The 15,253-nt window shown below is 57.4% G+C and overlaps 1 protein-coding gene across 1 annotated transcript in view; it reads right to left on the bottom strand.

Moving 5' to 3' along the window:
* Positions 1-1,912: 1,912 nt before the first annotated feature.
* Positions 1,913-15,253, bottom strand: part of NMT1 (N-myristoyltransferase 1) — a 32,687-nt gene continuing 19,346 nt past the window's right edge. The window contains exons 4-12 of the mRNA XM_032396475.1: positions 14,640-14,758; positions 13,597-13,688; positions 12,645-12,761; positions 11,689-11,859; positions 10,777-10,885; positions 7,954-8,124; positions 7,164-7,331; positions 6,007-6,144; positions 1,913-5,356 (exon numbers count right to left, since the gene is read on the bottom strand). Coding sequence (XP_032252366.1) covers positions 5,336-5,356; positions 6,007-6,144; positions 7,164-7,331; positions 7,954-8,124; positions 10,777-10,885; positions 11,689-11,859; positions 12,645-12,761; positions 13,597-13,688; positions 14,640-14,758 — 1,106 coding nt within the window. The 3' untranslated portion in view covers positions 1,913-5,335. The remainder of the gene's footprint in view (positions 5,357-6,006; positions 6,145-7,163; positions 7,332-7,953; positions 8,125-10,776; positions 10,886-11,688; positions 11,860-12,644; positions 12,762-13,596; positions 13,689-14,639; positions 14,759-15,253) is intronic.

Below are 15,253 nucleotides of genomic sequence, written 5' to 3'. Positions count from 1 at the left end.
GCTGCTTCCAGCACCATGAGACTGTGGGGACACCAACTCAGAAGCTCCCCTGCCCCCTTACCATGAAGGGCCTTGAATGGGGAGAGGGCAGGTGGCGGGGGGGGGGGGGGGGGCTTCTGCCAGGAAGAACTTTTATGTCCCTAAAAGGGGATGGGGACAGGACTCTGAGGGACCTCACACAGACCCCCGCTTTCTGGGTTCAGCTGCGCTCAAGGCCCCTGTCTGTTCAGTAGATGAATCCAAGACTTGGGGCTCTCCTTCCACCAGGGCTAAAGGCCTGGAAACCAGCCCACCGCTCCAGGCTGCCTGGAGTGGCTGGGAGAGTGTGCCGAGACACCAGAGGGCAGAACCCAGAGACGACCTGCCAGAAAGGAGACTTTCTGGGCTTCAATGTGGAGCCCTGGCATTTTGGGTTCCATCAGGCAAAAGCACGAACACTGAACCAGGGCAGACCTTGAGGACAGTTTCCGGCTTGGGGATGGCACCCGGGCCAGGGCTTGAATGCGCCCCATGGAACCCAGGGCCGGGCCGTCTTGCCCTCCTGCAACCCATGACCCGATGCAGGACGTGAGTGCCTCCCCTGCTCTCCGTGTGTGCTGAGAGTGGTGGTTCTGATGAACCCATGTGTCCTCAAGGAGGATGCTCACACTCTGAAGGGGCTCGGAAGCCTACGGATGCAGGAACCACAAAGGCTGGAGCCAGGCAGCCCGATTCCTGGTTCTCAGGGCCGTCAGGAGGCCAGGCAGCCGGACCGCAGGCCTGAGGAGGGAGGCCCTGAGGAGGGAGGCACGGTGAGGCCGAGTCTAGTTACGGGGGACACAGAGCAGCAGTTCGAGTCGTCCCGGCCCCACAGGGCCAGCTCTGCTCGGGGCCTGGGTGAGGGTCCCGTGTCAGGTGAGCGCTGGAGCCCGGGCTGAGCCCCCCCAGTCCCATCCTGCTTCTCTTCTCTGGTTTGGTAAAGCACGAGGAAGGGTTTCCTGCTAGGGTGAGAGCCCCAACGCTGGAAGTCGGCCTTGGAAGGGCAAGTCTGCAGTGCAGGAAAATGGGTGGGAACGGGTGGTGGAAGGTGGAGGCAAGGAAGTCACTTGTAACTGCGGAGGTCCCACCCACAGGGCTGTGTCCTCAGCCCAAATCTAAGGGTGGGGACGAAGGCCTGAGCCTTCAGGGGCTAGGGTGACTGACGGGCGAGGGGAGAGACACAGGGGCCAGTTTAGGAGGGGCCTCACAGATGATCCTGGGGGGACGTCCTGTGTCCTCAGGCCGCAGCCCGGTTCCCTGGAAAGGGGCTCCCTCGGAGGCACCAGCCATGGGGTGCCTGAAAGCGGCACGGGGTCGGGGAATGGATGAGAAACTCCAGGGGAAGAGACCGGGGCGGGGGGGGGATGCGAAGTCTAAATGCGGTTACTGGGGCCCTTCCTTGGAGACCCGGTTCGGTAGGTGTGCAGTGGGGCCTGGTGACCGGCAGTGTTCAAAAGCACCCCCTCGGGCCCAACAGGACCAGCGGGCCGCCGGCCCAGGAGGGGAGTCGGGGCATGTGGATGAGCGGGCCGCAGGTGCCCCGCACCGAGGGGGGCTCGCTCCCGGCCGCCGAAGCCCGGGACTGGCGCCACTGCCGACGTGCCCTGCTGTCGGCCCAGGGCCCGGCGGCTCCTCTCACACGGAGTGAACCTGGGTCAGCCCCAACCCCTCGCCCCGGGATGGGAGGAGTTAGGGGAAAAGTGCCAATTCTGCTGAAGAGAGAACCCTGCCGGAGGACAGTATTCCAAAGCTGCCTCCACGGAACGCGCACGAGCGGCTTTCCTCGCGGGGGCCCTGCTGCCCTCGGAGAGGGTGCTCCAGCCCAGGCCAGGGACCCCCCCCCCCGTCGGTGCCCCTGCCACCTGCTGACCCGAGGAACACGAGGGCCGAGAGGTTTGGTTCAGCTGCTTCCTTTATTAGAAACAAGTGAGATGTAACGGGTGGGACTACAATGCATTTGGTACCTCCTCCCCGACCCGGGAAATGGATGCCCCTCCCACGGCCCCGAGAAAAGCCCAGACAAAAGGGAAGCTTCCCCCTCTCTGTTCCCAGGTTCGCACCCCTTGCCGGCAGTCAGTATCTTCGAATTTAACTGAATGGGACTGTCCCGCACAACGTCCTAGGAGATAGCCCGTCGGCAGGCCTGCCTTCACTTTGCAGTAGGGTGACACCAAAGACGACCTGCGTCTCCTCTGGTTCGGGGGCAGGCGGGCCAGGTCACAAGAAGGCTGCCGCCCGGGTGGGTAGGCACTGGCCGAGGATGTGCTCGTTCCCCTCCCCTGGCCTGACAGGTCCTTACCCTGTCCCAGATGGCAGTTTCGTGAAGTACCCAGGCCTTTGGGCCATCCTTTCAGTTGGTTAAATGCTGGTCATCTTTGGGCAAAGAATTCAGACCACAGGGACCCCCACCCCTGGGCTTCAGTGAGCCAGCGAGGAAGGGGGTCAATGGCAATTAGATGAGAGTTGCAGGCAAGGCCTGAATTTCCCATAAGCTGGGTGTTGAGGTGGCTTGGTATGGGCCAGCCTCCAAACCTCCAAACAGCGCCTTTGAAAGCAGGCATGGGGTGGGGGAGCCCTATGTACACCTCCACCCAGAGCTGAGGCCTCCTTTCTACCCAGCTCTCTCCCCACAAAAGATCAGAGGCCGTGGGAATGTGCCAAGGGGTCAAATGTAGAGTCAATCCAAAGGCAGGAAGTAAACGTCTGGAAACATGGGAGTCCAAAAGCCCAGCGGTGCCAGCAAGGAGTACTGGTGGCAGAGGGAGAGGGCCGTGCCGGGGAGGCCCTCCAACCACGGCTGCCTGAGGCAGGTCCCAGGTGAAGAACTTGGGAGGCCCCAGGGTCGTTCCCGTGTTTGGTTCACGCCAGCCACGGCTCCACCATCCTGCGGGGCTCCTTGTGGGGAGGCCCTGAACCCCGAGCAATGGTTCTCTCTGAGCTCTCTGACCTGAAGTCCTGGCAAAGGTGGAGTGAAGAACCTGCGAACTGTTTGGACAAAAAAAGAGACTCAGAGCAGGCGCCAAGCTGCCTCCTGCAGACCGGCGAGGGGGTGCTGAGGGCTGGGCAGGGTCCCCACCGTGACACAACGGCAGAGTCCAGGGAGCAGGCCACACGGTCTTGGAGGGAGACACGGGGCCTTTCCAGGAGATCTGTTTCTTCTAGAGCAGCCACAGACTCACGGTTTCCATCCTGTGACGTGGGTCAACCGAGGCAAAGCTCACTCCCGGGGCTGTGGTGCACCCCCAATCTCAGCAACGGCTGGGCCCGTACCTGGCCCACAGCTGACCAAGCCAAGGACAGGAAGCCTTTCCAAGTTCCAGGTCCTGCCCAAGGTAGGAAAGAGTCGGGCGCTTTGTTCTTTGATATCCTCAGATGCATGCACAGGGTAAGCTGCTCTGGGAGTCTGGGGCGCTGGGTGTCCGTGAGGCTGTAAGGCAAGCCCCTGTCTCTCGGACTCCTCCCGTCTGTGGAATGCAGTGCACATCTTGCTAAGAACAGCAGCTTCTTTGGTCTGGGTATCTTGGAGTCAAGGAGTCAAAGGTCAGCCTAGATCGCTGGGGCATGCAGTTTGCAGCACGGGGACAACGGGGACAAGGGAGGCCCCTAGCGGCCGCTGATGAGAATGCAGGACAGTGGAGTCGCGGGCTCCAGCAGCGGTCTACAGAGTCCAGCCCAAGCACAGTTTCCTCCAGCTCTGGGGACTCTGCACAATTAGCGTCTGGCAAAGCCGAAGCCCGCAACTCCGCTCTGTTAGCTCTTAGCCTGCAGAGCAGGGCTTCAGTCAGTGGGAACTGGCTAAACCTGGCCTCCTGGCTAAGGCTTCCTCCCCCTGCAGGCAGCTGAAAGCGGCCGGGAAAGCCACTCACACACACGCCCCGCTCTCCCCCCGTTTACCTTCTCCTCGAGCAAAGTTCCATACAAGCCGGCACGGGCTTTCCGACAATTCCACAGCCCAATCCTCCCCAAGCTACCTGGCTGAGCACAGCGGAGAAAGGCCTACACGGACAGCCACGGGACCTGAGGCTCCATCACTTTTGGGGGGACTGGCAGCATCGATAACCATCACCACCACCACCACAAAAATCCACAAAACATCATCAGCAAAAATCAGACTCACACCACGGCGACACGCGATCATTTCTGCCATCAAATCCAGATCAGTGTCTGGCCACGGCTCCTCGCTACCACTTGCAGGCTGCGCATCTTGGAAAGGAGCACAAGAGATGGCTAATGGATCGGAAGGCACAGGCCAGGGGCTGGCGGCTGAAGGGGTCTGGGTATCGTCCCCACGCCATCCTTGGCCAGCCACCCTAGGGCTATCAGGGTGCTGGCTCTTTGCTCTAAGCCGAGCTCAGCAGGGATTGCACTGGTACGGTCTCCACAAGGTCCCAGATGCTACAAGGTCAAAGGTCCCCTTCAAACTGCCAGTCACCCCAGGCAGTGGAAAATCAATGTCATGCGGGACTCATCCCTCTCAGGTTGGCAACAACAGCTGGCTAAAGAGCCCTTTAAAATCAGTTGGCAGGGTGACTTCCCACAGGGAGCAGGGCGAGGATGGAAGAAGGGACCCACAGATGGTCCCCACTGGCCAGTGAAAGAATGCGGAAAAGGCCTGGTCCCTGCAGGGCAGCCTGGGTAGGGTCGGCCCATCTAGGACTTCACCTGCGGTTCTGCGAGCTCTGGGCCCGCCCCAGGCTCGGCACCGGCCCTCCACTTTTCCCTGCCTTCTCGAAGCTAATCATTTCAGCCCATCCAGAAGGGGGATGGAGAAGATCCCCCACATCCTCTTTCTCCTACTCCCCCAAGAAAAGTCAATGCCTGCTTTCAGAACAAAACAATTCACTGTATCAGTATGTGTTTGTCTGCCACAGTCCCTGGATTCTAATTCTGAGGAATGACCTGGATTCAGTTTTTCATTAGAGACCGAACATCCTTGTACATTTGGAACATGAAAGATATTTAAAATATTTATATATATATAATATATATATATATACTTTTATTATTCACCCGTTAACTCCATAATATGCCAATCACGAGCTAGTTTTCAGCAGTTACATTCCCTTGATCACGGCTGCAGAAGGATGTGATTAATTGGAAAACAGGGAGACCAGAGACACGGCCGGAGGTGACATCACGCAGCCTACGCCATTGCGATACAATTGTCAAGTTCAGTGGCGGTTTGGTAAAGCCGGTTCAGTTCTGTTCCCTTTGCCAGGGATTCTCACGTTTGTGAAAATTGGACCAACAAGTGGTGGGGTTCCATTTCCTGGTTTGACTTCTCAGTGGCTTTATCCAGAATCTCACTGGCAACTGATTACTGTAACACCAGCCCAACCTAAGAGAGCCAACGGGGAGAGGCAGAGTTGAGCTGACAGTTGTCCCGAGTCTGTCCCCCTCCCCTCTCCCTCCACCTCCCCCACTTCAGAAGTCCCACAGGACTGAGTCCGCACAGGGCCACTGGGCTGTGGGAGCGGGCTCACTCAACCTCTACAAGGGTCTTCCTACATCCATCAGATCCTTCAAGAAAGCAACCGCCAGCAACCTGAGCGTCGCTAGTCCCAAGGCCTCTCTCCAGCTCGTCTGTCACTTATTTTGTAAATCCTGAGAATACCACAGCCTGGAGCTGCCCTCTGGAGCTGCCAGAGGAAGGGCTGATGATCACGCTGGGATGAGGGCAGGAGCCCAGCAGAGGAAACCCCTCAGATCCTTAGACTAGAACCTTCCTGGCCAAGCGCGGGCAGCTGGACTTGCAGTTCCCTGAGGTGGTCCCCAGTGCCCTGCTGAGGTGGCTCACCTCGTGGGGAAAAAAAGCTGGAGACAAGCTTCCTGCTTTTGGGTGGCTCTGGAGCCTGTTCCCTCTGCCACCCTCACACCAGCTGCTGAAGGGGAATGCGGACCCTGCCACTGCTGGGGCTCAGACCCGTGGCCCCATCTCTGCCGGCAACACGAACCCCCCGACCCCAGCTGCACTGGGCACGGACGTACCTTCTCTGCTCCCATGCTGGGGCATTTCCAATTGTAAAGGTAATACTGCAGGTTGCCGTCCCCTATGCCAAACTTGAGCTTCTCCAGGAAGGTTTTGTTCTCCATGAGATCCAGTGCATTGAACACGTCGAACCCTTTCTACAGGGCAGCGGGGAGAAACAGGAACAGGTGAAGAGGAGAAAAGCTGCCGCGCCTTCCTGCCCGTTTCTATCACATCCCAGCCCATGGCGCAGGCAGCCGGGAGAACACTCTCCCTTCGGAAGCCCCGGCTGCATCCTCGTTAGATCCAGACTCCAGCCAGCACCTGCTCTCCAGGGGTGGTTCTCATGACTCTCGGAACGCCACCCCACCTGGCCCCTAGTGGCCCAAGTGCATCCTTGTGTCCTCAGCGTCCAGGTCACTGCTCCTATGGTTCCATGTCAGGCTCCCCAAAACACCGGTCACTGGCACGGTCTTCTCTGGAGACCAAGCCCCGAAGCACTTCCTCTGAGAAGCTGGCTCCTATCAGCGGCTCAGCAGCTGTGCTGTCCCCTCACTCCCCGACACCCCGGCTACTAGGCCTCTGCTGTGTACCCTGCGCCTTTACGGCAGCAGATACGCTGCTCTTAGACCGTGACAGACACTTCCTAAATCTCACCCAGTTGACCAGAAGCTCTCGCAGGGCACACGCTGACCTGGCCACCATCCGGCCGGCCCATGCGGCCTCGTCTCAGTTCGGGCAGGACCCACGATGAAGGGCTGACCGACGCTGACCTTTTTGGGGGTCAAAGAGGCCTGGGCCCCACCCCCCATGCCCTACAGTCAGCCGCTCCAATGACTCACCACGACAGAGACCAATCTCCCCATTCCCACGCTGGGGAAGTCGTAGGAGAACCCCTTACTCCCGGAGCAGGCCTGGCTATTCAGGCTCCTTGGCAGCGGCGCCCGTGAGAACGGAACTCACTGAAATGAACCAGGAGTTCAGTGCCTTCCCTTCACGTGGATGCTCCCTGCTCCCTCCTGGTTTCAGGCTGCTGGCTGAGAAGTGCTGGGCCCCTTCCTACGCGGAGCGGGAGGCTGAGGAGGGCCGGAAGCCTCGGCGCCCAGGCAGCTGTGCCCCCCACCGCTCCCACTGCCCCGTCCTCACGCATCTCCGGGCCCTCCGGTCTGCTCCTCACCATTTTGGCGAGAACAAGGGCGTCGCTCATGAGGTCTAGAAGAGGGGTCTGGGTGTGGACGTTGTAGAAAGAATAAGCAGCCTTTAGACTCTTGTGGGTCGGATGGTTCATGATGGTGGAGGGAAGCGTGTAAAAGCTCAGGAAGTCTGTCACCTCACCATTTGCATTCTGCAGGGGAAACAACACTAGGAGGCAATGTCGTGCACGCGCGGGGACCCTGCAGCCCGGGAGTGGCACGTTTCCTACTGCTCCCACACCGCCCTCAGCAGCTCTGCCCCCCGAGATGACTGGGTACACACCGAAACAGGGGGTGCAGGCAGGAGAGAACGCACTGGCCCAGGGCACTTGAGGACAGAGCCAGGAGGAGAATCCAGGCCGGACTGCGGGCTGACCCTGCCGAGCGCCCTCCCTGCGCCTCGTCAGGGCCTCCTCGCGGCTCACAGCCCCGCAGACTGTCGCGGACGCCTGGCCAGCGCTACCACAAGCACGGCAGCCGGGGCTCAGAGGCTCACCCGAGGAAGAGGGGCCTAGTCCTCTCTACTCCGTCCCCCCACCCCGGGGACTGCGGGTGGGGGCAGAGGCAAGAAGGGCTCACGCCAAGTCCAGAGGGTATCCTGTTAGCAAGGACAAGCTACAACTTCCTGTCTTCAGGGAGGATCGAGCAAGGAGGGTCAAGGAAGTCTAGGGGGCCAACACTGCCATCAGGCGGGTCTTCAGTCCCCGAGCCTGGGGAACCTAGCCACTGAAGGAGAATGCCTCTCAGGGGCCCAGGACACCCCTCCCCACTCACCTCCACCACGAAAGTGTCGATGATATTCTCCTGGGGGTAGAACCAGTGCTCCACCTCCTCCTGGCTCATGACTGGCGTGAGGTGAAACTGCTTCAGGTACCTGGTGAGAAGCTGGTGCACTACTGGAATGTCCTTTTTTTCCATTGGTCGCAGCCCAGCTGTCTTGGGCGTCTGGAAGGCAGACAGACGAGACGGTATCAGGTGTGCTGAACATGAGCCTCTTGACTCCCTCTCAAGTCCTGAGGGCACCGGAAACTTGACACTGTCTCCCTTCCTACCCCAACCCTGGAGGCATCCACCCAGGCCATCAAGAGGAAACCCTCAGTCACCCTTGCCAGTGGCCTCTCACTCATGGCCCCCACACGCTCAGGCGCGAGGCCTGCCTCATCAGTATCTTTCGCCCTCTCCCCCCTAGTGAAGGCCACCCTCTCTGGCTTAGGCTATTGCTTCGATCTCTTACCCACATGGCCCAGGCCACCTTCCTAAGAAAACACAACCCAGCACGCCCCTCCCTTGCTCTAAACTCCCTAACAGGGAGCAGAAGACCTTCCACCCTCTGGACCAGTTGGCAGACAGTTCTGACTGTCCTTTATGTCCCTCTAGCCCAGCAGGTCTCAACGGGGGTGATTCTGAGTATATGACAATACTCTGAGACATTTTCGGTTGTCACAACTAGAAGGGGTGCTATCGACATCTAGCAGGTAGAAGCCAAGGAAACTACCAAACATCTTATAATGAACAAGACAGTCCCCACGACAGAATTGCCCAGCCCCAAATGTTAATGGTGCCATGAGGGAGCAAAACCCTCGTGGATGTGCCGGGGTGGGCCCAGGCCTGGGCTACTCGTCGACCTGGCGAAGCCCTTCTTGGCTCCTCTCCTCCGAACCCTCACCACCTTGTCCCACCGAGCTGTGGCCGATCTCCTATGCTGGTCTCTCTCCTCTAGACTAGGAGAGCCCTTCACAGACCAGCTCCTTGCCTAGGCATGTTGGGACTCCCAGGCCCAGCAGAGTCTACACCCGAGGCCCGCTCTGCCTGCGTGCTCAGACCCTGCCGCAGCAGTCTGCCTCCAGCCGGGCCTGCTGCCGGTTAAATTGTGAAGAAAAGCACCAAACTCCTGGGACTGCATCTTAAACCAGGATCCCACCCCACAGCTGCTTTTTCTTAAGAAAGGCTTCAGTGGAATGAACCCATCTGATGCTCTGGAGTAAATCCTGGGGCTGACAGAACATCCCCAAAGGTTCAAGACACAAAGGCGGGGTCAGGGGGCGCCTGGGTGGCTCAGTCGTTAAGCGTCTGCCTTCGGCTCAGGTCATGATCTCAGGGTCCTGGGATCGAGCCCCACATCGGGCTCCTTGCTCAGCGGGAAGCCTGCTTCTCCCTCTCCCACTCCCCCTGCTGTGTTCCCTCTCTCACTGTCTCTCTCTGTCAAATAAATAAATAAAATCTTAAAAAAAAAAAAAAAAACAAAGGCGGGGTCAGCCGATCTGAAAGCAGCGTGGCATTACAGTTTATATACCTCAGTTGCTGCGTGATGCAACTGCTTCCCTGTGTAGGAACTGCTTTTAGAAGAGCTGCTCCAGGACCTCAGCCACCCGAATTCCTCAGTAAGCCTGATGTCTCCGGGGAACACTTACTGACCTCATTTCTACATGGCAGCAGCTCCCACAAGGACACCTCGAATTCTGCACTGAAAGGGGCTCTCACCCACAGGCGGGGAGATCCAGAGACATTCTTCTGGGCTACGACACCGCTTTAAGAATGCTGGCTGTCTAGAACTCAGGACAAATCTGTCTTCACAACAGGAAGAGGAGACACCATCACAGCCCCCCCCAAATCTGTTTTTTGGGGCAGTATCCAACTGTCACAGTCTCTCAAAACAGGACACGGCTGACCCGGACCCAGTGCTGGACCAGCCCGATCCCAGGGTGATTAAGCCAGTCTGGTGGCTGACGAAGGCAAGCCGGCAGCCCCCTGATCAGCGGGCACCAGTAACCGCGCTGACCCTGGAAGCTCTGCAGGAGGACAAGCGACTTTCAGGTCGTTAGGATCCTGAAACCAGGCGCAAGGGGAGAATGAGGAGCAGCATTTCTTTCATTGGAAAATTAGGTAAACTGAGACCCAGAACAGAAAACCAGCTGACTCCAGGCTGCCTACTCCTTCACCAGACATATCTGGATCGGGGGACTGGGATTAGAAATCTGGGCGCCCCGAGGCACCTGGGTGGCTCAGTCGTTAAGCATCTGCCTTCGGCTCAGGTCATGATTCCAGGGTCCTGGGATTGAGCCCCGCATTAGGCTCCCTGCTCAGCGGGAAGCCTGCTTCTCCCTCTCCCACTCCCCCTGCTTGTGTTCCCTCTCTCGCTGTGTCTCTGTCAAATAAATAAAATCTTAAAAAAAAAAAAAGAAATCTGGGCGCCCCTCACAGGCTGGAGTCACCCCTCCTTTCCCCAACTGAGGCCTGGCAGACGCTCTGTAGCTTATTTACACAGGCTCTGGGCGGTGTTGCGGCTCAGTGAGCAGGTTTATCTATTTATGCCTCGCTTGGGCTACAGTCACAAAGAATAGGTGTTCTCTGAGCTCATCACAGATGACACGGAAGCTAGCCCAGCTGCAGATGCAAGAGAACTGAGAAAGTCAAACTAAAATAAAATCCTTGCTATAGACAGCAGAGACAACAGAGACAGAAAGTCGAGGAATTAGGAAACTCTGAGTTGGGTCACTTTTCGGACCCCCGCCCTGCCCAAGCCTTGATGCGTTCCTGCCAAGGGCCCGGCTCTCAGCCTCTCCCGCCCCCGCCCATCACGCCCGCAGCACCACTGGCCTCTGGCAGTCGGTAGAGCTTCATGGTACGCTGCATGGTCATATTTCTGCTCAGGTGGGAGAACTTCACTTCAATTAGCTTCCGTGGGTTTAGGGACCGATGCCAGTACCTGTGGGGGACACAGATGTCCTGTCCTCAGAGGATTCTGGCAAGTCCCGTGGAGAGCGAACGCATGGAACTCTCCAGATGGCCAGCAGGTGGCGGGAGAGACCCGCCAGGCCCCATGAGCGCCAGTGCCGGTGGTGGGCTCTCCAACGGCCCCCAGTAAATGCAGGGCTGCCACAGCTCTTTCCGAATTTTCTTTCTATTTTTCTTCCCCAAATTCTAAAAGCCAAGTCCAGGAAAAGACTTGTAGTTCTCAGAATGTGTACCCTCCTCCTCCCTCCTCTACTGCATTTGCCTGGTGTTTCACTTCTGATGTTCTTGAGGCAGAGACTGTTCAATTCCTTCAAACAGCTTTCTGAGGCAGAGGCGGTCCCCTGTCACCCAGGGATCAAACATGTTCTCTTTGGCCCACAGAATATTCAAAATAAAATTGAGCCAACCACTTAAAACTCTTGGACATTTACCATCAAAACCCAGATTTGGGCTGGTCCTTAAAAACTACCACAAAACCCCAGCGGAATGACCTCCTATTTCCAAAAGGCAGGAATCAGTGGGAGCGGAGGACGGCTGACCCCTCTGGACAGGGCACCCACTCTCCAGTCTGTTCCTACAAATTCCCCCTTCACTCTTCCGTGCTCCCCCCGCCCCGGCTCCCGTGGGCAGCCACCAGCCATCTCGTCAGGCAGGAGAGAAGCAGGACGCTCTCGGGCATGCACCGACTGAGGGCCAGAGCTGCGACTCAGCACACGAGCTCCTTAGCGAGAGCGAGCACACCAGGACTTTGAGGGCCTCGCAAGAGATCTCTACCTGCAGGTGCCAACAGGCTTTGGTAATACCACCCCGGCAGTGTATACAGCTTGGAAAATGCCCTCCAGGTGAACTCGCCGGGTTATCTCCCGGATCAAGACCGGAGCCACCCTCTTGGAGCGCAGCTTCTTGTGGACACACAGGAAGTTGATCTCCACCATCTTCTTCTCTCTGGAGAGAAAGGAAAAACCCCCAGTACCCAGCTTTTAACAGGGAAGGTAATCCCTTCAAGACCCGGGCGCCACCGCGTAGGGAGGGGGCCCTTCAGCTGAGGCTTGCGTTCTGCCGCCGCCCGCACCCAGCAGCTGGTACTTGGGGACGCCCGGGCCCGCTGCCCCAGGCAAGGAACCCACTCCTTTCAGCCAGACCCCACGTTCAAAAGTAGGTGAGACTCAAGCCAACTCCTTTATTTGGCAGCATCACCAGGATCTGCCTGGTGAACCCCCACCAGCAGCATGGGGGAGTCCCACCTGTAGCTGGCAGGGTACCTCAGACTAAGTCAAGGGCTATCCTGGAAGTTCAAGGGTTCTGACTCCCACAAGAATCCCAGGCCTGTAAGCCCAGAAGACTGTGGCGGCTGGTTCTGATGTTTCCAGGGAAAATGAAGAGCAGAGCTCAGAGGCCCCACGACTGTTCGGATGTTGAGTCACACTGGCTCGGGCCCACTTATGAGGCTGCTCAAGTGCACAACCGTGTGACAGGTGTTGTAAGTGCCAACACGGGGCCCCTGTGCAGGTATACTGGCCCTCACGGTGGGCCCCGTCCAGCCCAGATCGCGAACAAGAGAACCAGCAGCAACTCTGAGCAAAGGAGACGGTTCCTGTCATGAATTTCTATTCCCAGGACCTGAGTTCCTTCCCTTCACCTTTTCTTTCGTGAAGGTATGTGCATCTTTTCTACCCTGCTCCCAGACCAAGGAGGATGGCAGCGCTGTGGGGAGTGGTGCTGGTGCTTACGTGTCATAGATGTGGATGTTTGCCGGGATGGCACTGATGAACCCAACCAGTTTCCGACTTGACACCACTCGAACCCCGCAGTGCCACTGGGGGAGCCAGCCAGGTGGCCGGAGAGCCCTAGAAGAGAGACAGTAACCACTGACCAGTGCACTGGGCAGACGGCTTGCGCACCATAGCCGAGTCTGTTCTCACCTCCTGCTGCTCCACCTCCCTGGAGGTTAAGAGCTAATTCTCTTTAGGGCTAAGCCCTCCCCGACACACATGGGGTCGAGCCAGAGCCCCTTCCTGCTGCTCAGCCCACTTGGCCTACTCACCCACCCAATTCAAGGCTGTCATACTGAGGACTTTGCAACCGATCGAATTTCTTTGTGCTTGCTCGCTTTCTAGCTTAAGCCAGATGACCGGCTCAGCGTCCAAGGGGTCCCATGGTTGTGAATCGATTATGGAGCCCCCGGAGCTCTGGTTTCCACCCGCCCTCTGGGCACCATCACCCCCTCTATCTGCCTGCCCAAGTCTTCCCTTTCAGGCAGTCCCTCTTCAGTTCAGCCTCATGCCTCTACATCCCTGGATACTCAACACGCGCCAGGAGGCTGGAGGCCTCAGCCAAGCAGGGCCATTTTCAGATAACCAAGCACATTCAGGAACTGGATAGAAAATGACTCTTTTTTCTTTTGAAATCTCATCCCTCCTTCCCTTCCTACACCAAGTCACCACATAACACACGATCTCTTCTTCGTGTGATGGACTGATGCCACCAAGGCCTCCCTCACCCGGTCATTCCACCTTAAATAAGGTTTCGATTCTTAGCTCCACTGGAAACAACTTTCCTTCAGATGTGGGAACTCAAAATGGACACCCTAATTTGCCATTCGAAGGCTGGTTCTTAGCAGGGATGAGAAAGTGGGCCCACCGCGCGCCCCGCCCGAGCCGCCAGGAAGGCCTCATGGCTCACCACAGCAGGAAGTCCGGGGAGTAGTCGAATCGGAACATATTGTCGTCGTCCTCCACATAGTTCTCATTCAGGAGGCCGTAGAGCTCTTTCAGCTGCAGAGACACAAGCAGCTGCTTCAGAGCCACCCTGCCATGGGCGGGGCGGGGGTGGGTGGGGAGAGGCAACTCCACCTCCCTGGGGCTCTAAGCTTTCCAGAAGGACAAGGCAAACTATGAAAAACCATGTTTCATCTCATAAATCCTTTTCGCTCCAGGCATGGCAGGGACTCTTCTGGAACAAGCACCCTAGCTGTACGAGGAAACCGAGCCACCGAGAGGTAGAGCGGCAGACTTCAGTAAATACGGTGGCAGAGCAAGAATGTCATCCACCCAACCAGCCGCTCCATCGTTAAGACAGGGAACAAATGAATAGATGAACAAGACAAACAAATGCACGGCAGAAAGGTATCGCCTGGGGGAGCTACAGAGCTTAACTCTCAATCTGCCTGAGAAGTCAGGTGCTATTTAATGCGGCATCTTGAGGGGCGCCTGGCTGGCTCGGTTGGTGGAGCATGTGACTCTTGATCTTGGGTTGGTAAGTTTGAGCCCCACATTGGGCGTAGAGATTACTTAAAAAATAAAATCTTTTTTTTAAGATTTTATTTATTTATTTGACAGAGAGAGAGACAGCGAGAGAGGGAACACAAGCAGGGGGAGTGGGAGAGGGAGAAGCAGGCTTCCCACGGAGCAGGGAGCCCGATGCGGGGCTCGATCATGACCTGAGCTGAAGGCAGACGCTCAACGACTGAGCCACCCAGGTGCCCCAAAAAATAAAATCTTAAGAAAAAAAAAGAAATGTGGCGTCTTGGGCAGGCCTCAGAGGCAACAGATAGGGGGCCAAGGTGGGGTATGTGTGTATGTGTGTGTGTGTCTGCTCCAACCTGCTTGGATCAGCTCTCAAGAGAGTCCTTAAGGAAGGCCTGGGTAGCATCTGTCTCCATATGATGGCAGGGCTCACTGAAAGTGGCCCCCAAACCACACTGCAGCCTGCCCAGGCCTACTCACCACACCACGGTCCCCCAGGTCCAAGGCATCCCAGGTGAAGCCCTGGGGCAGGGTATAGGGCTCCTGGCGGATGTTGTCTTTGTCAGGCTCCACAGGCCCATGGGTGTTCACCACTTCTCCTGGAAGAAGAGCATAGCTGTGAGCCTCACCCTCTGTCTTGGCGCGGGGGTGGGGTGGGGTGGGGGTGGGGAAGAGGGAGGGAAGGAGCTCAGCTCAAACATCGACCACAGCAAATTCCTCCTGTCCCTAGGAGCCCTCCGTCTGAAGAACACCCTGTGCTTGGCAACTGCAGACCATCTCTCCAGCTACCCTGAGTCCCCAGCTGAGAGCCAACTCGTAGCAAAGCCTCAGAACAATCACTAAGATCCAAGGTGGTTGGTTTTTTTGGAAATTCTTTTAAATCTCCCTTTGGTTACTAAATGGCAAACATTTGTCTTGACTAATTTGGCTTCCTGCCTCCCGGCTGGTATAAAAAGGACCGTCATGGTCCTGGCCCAGGCCCATCAACCTGGATGGATTTAGAAGGAGCTGCAACAAGGCTGCTTTTGTGTCAACAGCAACAACAATGTACTGGGCCCACTGCTGAACCAGATGATGGCATCGAGGCGCCAGGC

The sequence above is a fragment of the Phoca vitulina genome, unplaced genomic scaffold (genome assembly GCF_004348235.1).
Source record: "Phoca vitulina isolate PV1807 unplaced genomic scaffold, GSC_HSeal_1.0 scaffold92, whole genome shotgun sequence".
Lineage (NCBI taxonomy): Eukaryota > Metazoa > Chordata > Mammalia > Carnivora > Phocidae > Phoca > Phoca vitulina.
This window is presented reverse-complemented; position numbering and strand designations above follow the sequence as displayed.